The sequence below is a fragment of the Sander lucioperca genome, chromosome 9 (assembly GCF_008315115.2).
Source record: "Sander lucioperca isolate FBNREF2018 chromosome 9, SLUC_FBN_1.2, whole genome shotgun sequence".
In the NCBI taxonomy this organism is placed as follows: Eukaryota; Metazoa; Chordata; class Actinopteri; order Perciformes; family Percidae; genus Sander; species Sander lucioperca.
Genome location: NC_050181.1, coordinates 3,885,080 through 3,895,944, shown reverse-complemented (window position 1 = coordinate 3,895,944; position 10,865 = coordinate 3,885,080). Strand labels below are relative to the sequence as shown.

Sequence of the window (10,865 nt, the reverse complement as noted above, 5' to 3'; positions counted from 1 at the left end):
GTGCTGTCATCCTCATCCAATCAATCCGAGATATAAGCCCCTTATGATCCTTACTGTTAATGTTGTTTATACTTTTGTTTTGTTCCGTTTGATATTTGCACTCTTTCTTACTTTGTACTGCAACACATCAATTCCCCTCGGATTAAATAAAGTTCTATCTTATTTTACATTTATCTAATTATTGAATAACATTCTCCTCTCTCAGTGAGTAACCCTGCTTCTGCACCTATAATATCCGTTTGGGCAAATGACACTGAAGTTGACTATATTTTAAACCCATTTTTTTAATATACTGTATATATATATATATATATATATATATATATATATATATATATATATATATATATATATATATATATATATATATATCTTTAAATTTGACCATTTTCATGAAATCAATTCAAGTCATGAATTGTGGTTTTTATGTTGAATTATACTTGTCATGGCAGAAAAACTTCTGAAACAGTATTAGCATCATCCTAAAACTGCACTGAAACCAAGATTAGTAAACATCAGCTCACTAATTTAGGGTGAACCACTGGATGGAAATGGATCTAATTTACGTACAATATACAATTTCAATGAAACTTAATAGAAGTTCATTGTCAATCTGAGGTCAAGGAGCAAGATGACATGATGTCAATTAATGAAGAAATAGTTTATGGGGGCTTCGTGGTGTCATGGCGGTTAAGGACCCTGACCATGTAACCGCAATGCCAGTGTTTTGAGTCCAGCGGTGTACCTTTGTTGTACATCATTCTCCACTATCCCTGTCCAATGACAGCATAAAAAATACCACTGAAAGTAATAATAAAAAGGAAAACAGATTATATAAACCCCTTTTGACCTAGACTCTTATTAATACACTTGCCACATCTGATCTAATCTAGTTTTAGAAACACAGGGAGGTTTTATTAAAGATGTTAGTGATCAGTATTCTGTCCTCAGCTAAATGTCCAACGTGTAAGAACATAACTGCTTTTGTTACCTTGACCTCCCTCTCCTGAAGGCCTTTGGCTGAATGAGCTTTGACGTGCTTTCGTAGCGAGCTGGGATCGGTGTAGCGTTTGGTGCATCCTGGGATCTGACAGGCGTACGGCTTCTGTTAACCAACCATGACAAAAAGAGGAAAAGAGAAGTGAGGAAAAAAAACAAGGAGAGAAAACTACGAGGGAAATGTAGAAGGCAATACTGTGGAGTACTCTGAAGTGTGTTTTCATGTTTCAAAAATATAATCTGACATATATCCAAAACATGACACTTTCTGTATACTTGAAAAACATGCCACCACACCAACAATGCGTCAAATAAATAGAGTGGAGTAAAAATTATAAAGTAGCATAAAATGGAAGTTAAGTACAAGTACCTAAATATTGTACTTCAGTACAGTACTTGCATAAAAGTACTTGGTTACTTTCCACCACTGGACATATTGGTACAGACTGAACCCTCTATTATTTAAATATACTTTCTATCAAGACTCACACAAATTCAGGACTTTGTAAATCAGGTTACAACATTCAACACATGGTATGGTTTATGGATATGATGTCAAACACAAAATATAATTGTGGTTACAAATAATAGTACAAGTTTAGTTGAGTCACATCCGGATGGTTTACAGTAGTCCTGTGTATTATACATACAAACATTTAGGATAGGTGAGGTAACTTAACATGACATCTGTACAAACAGAGAGAGGAAGGACACGAAGATTATGTCAACATTTTACATAACGCACTCCTCAACTGAAAATGGAGTATATTTACCTTTCGTCTGCAGGCTTAAGGAGAGGAAGAGAGAGAAGAGTTAAGAGGAACAGTGCAGATAGACGTCCTCCTGTTCAGCCATACGTTAACTTTTTTATAAGGTCACCTTTAGATTATCATCTACCTGCAATCAGTATATAAATAAAAAGACCATTTATTTTAGCAGGTCATTTCTAGATGGAGAAAACCCTTCAAGGCAAAGGTTCAAAGGTCATTTCAAAATAAAAGACACTATAATAAATATCACGGAAGATGCTTTGAAGTTTCTGCTCTTGGAGACTGTGTCGCCTGTATTTCACAATCTCATCAGAGTTGTACGTAAAAGTGAATAAATGAGCTCATTTCCATGAATCTAATTCATTACAGGTTTTTTCCCCTTTGTCATTACGGAGTGTTTCACCAGGTGGATTGAATTAGTGCACTTTTTCTTTTCTTTTTTATTGTCCGTTTGCTTTTTTTGTTGTTGTTTTATTTAATCCCAAAGTGTTTGTTTGTATTTATCTAAAGACAGAAATACATTTCAGATGTGCAATTACTCTAACACAGATCTGGCATCAGAGCAAGGGCTCCTCATAGAGCCTGACATTACATGCTGGCAATATCCTGCTGTTATGAAACTGTTTCTAAACAATATTCCCTGGGTGGTGAAAAGGATAATGAAGTGTTAAACTCTTACTGTCCTTGTATGCTTAGCGATTGCATGCATAGTGATTGTTATGTCAGCTGCTTAAAAATTAGGACATAAATTGATGAATATACCTGTCAGTGTGCAATTGCGTCATTGTCAAAATGATACAAATATTTAAAAAAAAATATGTCGACAGGACAGATTAAATAAAGCTTTCCTGTGTAGTAATGTTGCAATTCAAGATGTTATGACTGAAATGCTTTAAGTGATAAAGGAGTCAAAGTCAAACAGAAAAAAACTGTTTCATTTGCTGTTTTGATTGGTCACTTATCAATTCACTATGGAACCGTAGTGCTGAAAAAAAAATCAGTATCATGTTATTACGTTAAAAGTTTATTGTAATCACGAGATGTTTTTCACGTAATAACAAGATATTTTCACGTTATTTCAACATACAAACTTATCAAGTTATATCTATCACGTTATAATGCGAAAAGTTTCACGTCAAAAGTGCAACCTGATCTCACAGAATTCTGTGAAATGAACACGGCCCCTTAACTCAAAATCTGTGGCAGTTTCACGGAATCGCCGAAAATTCTGTGATGGGCCCACAAAAGAATTCTGTGAAATGAACACGGCCCCTTAACAACAGTGGGACGGTTGGGATTAGGAAAAGAAGAACGGGACGTTTGGGTTTAGGAAAACAATAACGGGGCGCGTGACAACAACGGGACGGTTGGGTTTAGGAAAAGAAGAACAGGACGGTTGGGTTTAGTAAAAGAAGAAAACGACGGTAACGTGACACGCAGGACACGATCCCTGGTCTCCTGGGTGAAAGTCCTGTGTTGTTTGACCCATCCACCACCCCAACCAACCTCCCTACGCGGATTTTCGGCCCTTCATACTACTCACTATTCTGCCCTACAAAGCAAAAAGGCAGTAACTACGCAGAGTGCAGAACTGAGAAAAATGACTTTAAAGTTATCCTGTCATCCAGCTAAGTAGTTGTAGGTAGATTATTGGACATGTGGCTGTTTTTGTTACTTTATATTAGCTTATTCTTTGTACATATCAATCCTCATATTTAATTTGATATTTTACCCCTATTTTGCAGTTACTGTATTCTTGCTTTGTATTACTTACCAAAAATGTGGCACCATACCAAGGAAAAAGGCAGTAACTACAGATTCTTCAAAAACTATTTTACCACAACTTGGGCTCTGGGTGTGTTAGATACACTGTATTTGAAATATTTGGAACCATTTGTTTTCCTGAACATGGATATACCAAAACCAATACTAATTTGACCATTTTAGGTCAATATTTTCCACCCGGAAGCTGTTCTGGTGCTGAAACGGCTGCTTAAAGTCTCACATTGCTAAGCTGTTATCAAGTTATCCTGTCATCCAGCTAAGTAGTTGTAGGTAGATTATTGGACATGTGGCTGTTTTTGTTACTTTATATTAGCTTATTCTTTGTACATATCAATCCTCATATTTAATTTGATATTTTACCCCTATTTTGCAGTTACTGTATTCTTGCTTTGTTTCACTAGGGCTTTTTGCAGTTACTGTACAAACGACTACCATTTTTCTCCAAAACGACACACATTTGAGATAAGATGTTTTTGACCAAAAATGCAGTTACTGCCTTTTTGTTTTGTAGGGCAGTATTGTAGTCGCTCTTAATGCTACGTCATCTTCTCATTGAGTTTACACTGACATTGTTTTCCTTGGTGGACACACGAAATTTTCACACATTCCATGCCACCACCACGTAATGCGGTGTTAACACTTTGCCATCATTTCACGTAATTCTGTGAGACCAGGCTGCAAAAGTGATAATTTATTCTTATAACGTGATACTTTTCACATTATAACGCTATACTTTTCATGTTATACTGAAAATCAATACAGTTTTAAAAATGCACTAGGTGACAAATCATACAGAAACTGGTGTGAGGTGTCTTTATACTGATTAAAAAATTAAAAAAACAAGCAAGATTGTCAGGTTATGTAAGCTGCAAATTTGAGTTGAGAGTTTGAGTCTGCATGAGACTGACCTCATTTTGGAAACAAATCTTTCATAGCATGATTGTTATTTATAACATTAGTAACACAATACAAGATATTTAGTCAAACTTAAATAACTTGTATTGACACCAGTCTTTTCTTGGCTGGTTGTTATACTATATTCAGCAAGTATTTACATTCAGACAGTTCTGGGACACATCTGGGGCTCCGGGATGGCGCCAGATAGGTCTGATCCTTGATTTGTGACGCAACTGCAAAGCCGCCATTAGCCAGCGTGAAACCACAAAAAGGAGAAATATAACTTTCCTCTTGTTGTAACAACACTGGAGTGCAACGTACAGCTCCATCTCACCCGTGTAATAAGAGATCTGATTTGCTGGATTATTGCTTAGTCCTCATCGTTTGTCAGCAGGAGTAAAAATAACTGTGGTTTTTAGAATAAATCCACAGCAGGTATGTAGTTTCACAAGCCGAAATAATGTTCTATACTGTATGCACAAAGAGGCGGAAAGAGGGGAGCAGTGGCACTTTAAATTAAAGTGAAACCCTTTTTACCAACAAATTTTATAGATCACAAAAAAATCAGTGTAAAGCCTACAGGAGTGAGGTTTTATACTCTACAGCTCATTTCGGACATGGGATACGTACGTTGCTTCATCTACATGTTCAAGTGACGGCTTATTGTCATTCAGTCATAGATGAGTATACGTAAATGTTCCCAGTGACTTGATGCAAAAACTGATGGAAAGGATTCAGATCTTTTACTTAAAAGAGCACTATGACCGATTTAGCGCTGCACCCAAGTAACCAAATCGATGCAACAGAACCAGAGACATCGTCCTTTTGGTGCCTACATTACCCACAATGCCACTTGACCGCTGACACAAAATCTTCAAAGTGACTCATTACTACTACTGTAAGATAAATGTAGTGGAGTAAAAGGTTCAATATTTGTCTTTGAAATGCAGTGACATAGAAGTATGAAACACCATAAAATGGAAATACAAGTATCTAAAAATTTAGTTTAAAAGTTTGGATTTCAAGGAAGAAGAGTGTTTTCTGTTCTCAGGTTGCATCAGTGGTGGATTTCATAACTTCTTTTACCGCAGAAGCCTTCATTTATGAACAACCCCCGATACATTTTTCTGTCAGTTTCATATCTGCTGTTTTCTAAAGCAGAAGATGTTGAGAGACTCTCAATTTCATTCCTTAAATGCTCCACTGCGGAATGTAAAGCTCTTTGATTTTGATATTCACTCATCCATGCAGTTGGCATGAATCATAGCTTCATAGTTGTCGCCAAAAGCTATGGTTCTGAATGAAAAAAAACTGTACCCTCGTGATTTGTGGAGATCCCAAGATTTTTTTTAGTTTTTTTATTTAAAGGTCTGATATGTAATATATTTACTGTAATAAATCCAAAAATGATCGCAATGCGTCATCATATATTAAGGAAACGTGCTAAGTTGAAAAACTATCTTTTCTGACAACAATGCTAATGCCAGTATTTTCTTCTTTTTGTGTTTTGGCCTGTGTGTTTTGGCCTGTGTGTTTTGGCCTGTGTGTTTTGGCCTGTGTGTTTTGGCCTGTGTGTTGCTTTCAACTGCCCAGTTTGACAGCCAGGCCGGGTTGCCAGATATACCTGTAAAAACGTAAAGCCAGCGCGCTACAGCTTAACGTTAGTACAGCCATGAAAACAGCACACAAACGAACATGATCAACAGAGATAGATTCTACCTGACCTAAAAAAAAACGGCATGTTTCTAACAGTTGCGTGACCAGAGACATAGCTAACAAACCCCGGGTAAATATTGGAGATGTATTTGAAAGATGGAGACAGCTTAGAGCCCAAAAGGACGCCGAGTTGGCTAATTTCCTCCTGAACAGGTAGCTAAGTATTAGCTTCAGGCTAATTTATCACGGCTACAAGGAACGGGCATTTTATGTCATTCATTCAACATTCGTGTACTCACATTGAATTATATAGAGTACAGAGTACAGTACAGAGTATAGAGTTGGTTACTCGCAAAAACAATTGAGATACAGCCAGTAAAGTGATCCCGACTGGTCCTGGCTAACGCCACCATGTTAACCCTGCTAACGTTACCAGAGGACCAGGCAAGCGGGTCATGGCTGTTTACAACATGTAGCCTGTTCAGCGGCTGTAGCCAACAACGGTGAGTTATTTTAAGCCAAGAGAGGGGGGCTGGGAGGGCCGTGAGTTTACAGTGCGTTTAGCGATTGTTGCTGTAATTCTAAGCCAATAAAGTGTGTTCAGTCAGGTGGAGAGGACGGCATGGTAGTATTATTTTTAGCGGAGAGCATGGCGACGTTGCTGGGTTTTTAGCGGTTCCTACCGTAATTCTAAGCTGAAAAAAGTGTGTTAGCTACTCCGCTGTGCTGTGAAGTAATGTCTGGCTACGTGAGACAAGCATCTAGCAACATTGTTGTGGATGCTCCGGTCTCAGCCTGGCAACCAACGTGAACTTTGAGTCTAGGGAGGAGGGGGCAGGGGAGACGACTCTCTCCAGTATTTTGAATTTGTACTGCAGTAACTATTTTAAACACTAGCAGTAAGTATTACATATTGCACCTTTAAAATTCTACTAAAACCCTGCTTGATTTCTAATAAAACTGTTTTCGGTTACTGTAACATGAAATACAGTAACATGAAATGTTGCTGTTTAACTGAGCTTTTTAAACTTTTTTTTTAACACACCACAAAGAGCAAAAAACTGTATACAGGGAGAAACAACTTGATATTGGCTCATTCGCAGTGTTTCATGGTTTATTGAATTTCTTTGTGCATCAAATATGTCAATTAAGTGATACATTTATCACAGTCTTAACTAAGTGGACAAGACGCTCAATGTATCTCTCTCTCTGTATGTTTTACTGTGTGCTCCTGCTGACTAAGGATGCTGTGTGCAATACTATAACTGATACGTATAACTTGTATGTATTGTACACTGGCTTTATATTATACATAAACTTGCATGGTAAAATAAGGTGCTTTTAAAATGTAAAGTGCCATCTTAAAGACGTGTAGTGTGTGTGTGGCTGTGTGTTACTCACCGTGTCCAGATGTGTGCGCTGGTGTTTGGCCCGGTCACTGGAGTTGCTGAAGGCCTTGAGGCAGCCGGGATGCTGGCAGATGTACGGTTTCTCTCCTGTGTGGCTCCTCAGGTGGATCTTCAGGTTCTCCAGACGTGAAAACGCCTTGGAGCAGCCCTCAAACTGACAAGAAAAATATAAACAAACGGGTCTTACTACAACCTGACACATCCATCATTTGAAGAGAGTGACATCTAATATTAAAGTGCTCATATTATGCTCATTTTCAGGTTCATAATGGTATTTAGAGGTTGTACCAGAATAGGTTTATGTTGTTTAATTTTCAGAAAACACCATATTTTTGTTGTAATGTACATTGTTGCAGCTCCTCTTTTCACCCTGTGTGTTGAGCTCTCTGTTTTAGCTACAGAGTGAGACATCTCACTTCTGTATCATCTTTGTTGGGAGTTGCACATGCACAGTAAGTACTGCTAACTTGTCAGTTGCAGAGGATGAGGGAGTGCCACGCTAGCAGCTAGGCGAGCATTATAACGTGTGTTACAAAGTGACGCACGTTCGTCATAGAAGTAAAGGCTGGACTACAATAAAGTTTGTGAGCAGTGTTTTCTCTGGAAGATAGTAAGTTCCTTTGGGGTGGACTTTGGGTTTTTTCCCTTTGTAAACCTATAATGTGCACAAAAAGATATATAACACAATAAAGGGGGAAAGCCAAAAAGCACAATATGAGCACTTTGAAAGGTTTTCTTGGGTAAGAGTAGGAGGCTGCTTAAAGGTAAGTCAGGTCAGGGCTACAAAGTGGCCTCATGAGGCCCAGTACATTTATAACATAATCAGATCTTTTGTCTTCTTATACAAATCATAAACAAATCTCTTCTGCATCTTTAAAAGTATGTTAGTCTGTAACTAACTCATAATAAAAATCACATTTCCACATAACAGAAGAGTGATGTTGAAGTCTGATCCAACAGAAATAACTAGTAAAGAGGTAATATATCACAATTTAAATTCATACATTTTAGGTTATTAATATAAACTTCAGGTAACGGCCTTCTCCCAAATAGCAAATTGGAACAAAACCACACACACAGACACACACATGCAGGGACGCACGCACCCACAAAAGACCGTGGTAGGTTCCGCTAAAAGCGTTTCTTTTGGGCTCAAGCCAGACAAGAAGCAAATATCAGCAGGCTTCACACTGCAGGCAGTAAACTAAAACTTTATAACTTTACTGTGTCACACTCAATCTCAACTCTCAGACTTAAAATGTTTTCATTCGGCATGTAAGTCAAAGTTGAAATGGAAATATGGTCGATTTAAACCTCAGGGACTCTTAACAGGGAGTGGTGATTCAAAAATGTATGAATTCACTTTATGAATGTTATCAATGTGTTTTGAATGTTTTAATCTTTAATTAAGATAGAAATAAATGTCATCTACTAACAAAGAGAACGATAAAGAATAACATGACATTTAAATAAGATGAATGCCCTATATACTTTAGAGACATTAAAACAATTTAATTCAGGTACAGCTTTGTTTCTGAAAAGGATTTATACCTTTTTGCTAACGAGTCTTCAAATGAGATCCAGGTCTGATTGTGTAACTAAATTACAAGAATAAAACATTTCATCCTTTTTAAACTAATCCAGAGGAAAAAACTTTTCTAAAAAACATTTTTCTACCCAAAATTCATTTTTGTTAATGAGACAGTAAATGTCAGTCACCTCGTTTAGTTTAATAAGTCTTTATATAAAAATACTACATCATAGTGATTAATTAATCCAAAGCTTGAAATTGCCTTGACAAAAAAAAAAACACAAACAAACAAAAGCCATAAAAAGACCACTTAATGAAATATTAAAATGCTTAAGAATACACATCTTCAGTATTAGCACACAGATAACTGAGGAAACGGAGGACATACAGCAACATGTTGAAAATGTTGCAGCTTTATGAACAGAGCAGACAAACCTAAACACTTTAGTTTAAGGTGTTTGAAAGGAGGAAAGACTTCAAGCGCCTTAATCTTGCTTGTCAGTTTACCCTATGGCTACTGTAGTTAAAACATTTTTTTTTTTTTTCATAAATCAAACTAATGTAACCCCAGCCTTACGAATATATATAGCTCCTAAATAGAAAGAGATTCCTAAAGTCTTTGACAGAGTAGAAATACAAACATTTATTACTACTACATTTAGTTTATGTACTTTATATCCTTGTCATAACAGCATGTGCATGTACAGTATAGTGTCTCTATTACTAAAAGAAAAAACCTTCCTTTATTTTTACATAAAAATGGGGAGAGGAAAACAGATTCTAAGAAACTGTACATTAATCTTTACTATGTCAGACATTTAAAGAGGTTTAGGTTGATATTGCCTTTACATTTAGTTTAATTCTTAAAATCTGTATTGTCATTTGTCATGCTTCCCATTTAAATTTTTTGATTTATTACTGTGTGTACGCAGGGTTAAAGGCTGGGGATAGTAAACAACAAATCCCATGAAAAGACAAAGACAACAATGTGTTAGTCCATCTGTCAAAACTTTCTGACTTACTGTCTGTGGCTCTGAGCTCCAAGCCCATTGGGTTCGACGAAGATGTCTTATTTTTTTTTATTTTTTTTTTATTTTAAATGGGTCACAAGTGTTTCCTTTTTTGAAAAGGCCCAGTGATTTCCTAAAATAGCTGGGCACTAGTTTTTAGCAAACATTACTCAGACAGGATGGATACTGCGTTTTTTGGGGACTGTGTTCAGCTGCGGATTAAAACTCATTTACTGCTTCAGTGAGTATTGTCTACAGGTATTTTCGGCAGAAGGTCGGCCAAATTAAACATCAAAATACGTTGTTTGTAACCGCCCTTTAGAATGATACATAGATGATCAGCAGGACGACATCATTTGTCTGCATCTTCCAAAACCCTTACAAATCACTGGTAAAAAATAAATCACTTTATGATGTGACAACACCATGGTTATGGTTTGGTTAGGTTTAGGCACAAAACAACTTGGCTAGGTTTAGGGAAAGACCATGGTTTGGGTTAAAATTACTGCTTTGTTAAGGTTATGAGAGCTTCTTCTTCATGGAGACAGTAGTAAACACTTGGCTAAGGTTAGGGGACAATCGTGGACATGCTTTAAGAAACTCAACGTGGACAGTCGGTTGGAAACGAGAAACAAACAATGGTCTTTCGTGTTAAAAGGCCAACATTTTGTTGACCCATCCAACCACCTCAACCTTTTTTGCTATATAACAATGTCACCTGACTTCCTCATTTGTGCCTGCTATAATATGGCTGCTGGAGGACTTGAACATTTAAACATTCTGCGTCGTTTTGGAGCACTTACTGAAA

The 10,865-nt window shown here is 37.0% G+C and overlaps 1 protein-coding gene across 4 annotated transcripts in view; it reads right to left on the bottom strand.

The window, feature by feature from the left end:
• Window positions 1-10,865, bottom strand: part of LOC116046141 (zinc finger protein GLIS1) — a 43,522-nt gene that overhangs the window by 10,280 nt on the left and 22,377 nt on the right. For all 4 annotated transcript variants that reach the window (XM_031294373.2, XM_031294375.2, XM_031294374.2 and 1 more), the window contains exons 3-4: window positions 7,509-7,670; window positions 992-1,105 (exon numbers count right to left, since the gene is read on the bottom strand). In XM_031294373.2, coding sequence (XP_031150233.1) covers window positions 992-1,105; window positions 7,509-7,670 — 276 coding nt within the window. The remainder of the gene's footprint in view (window positions 1-991; window positions 1,106-7,508; window positions 7,671-10,865) is intronic.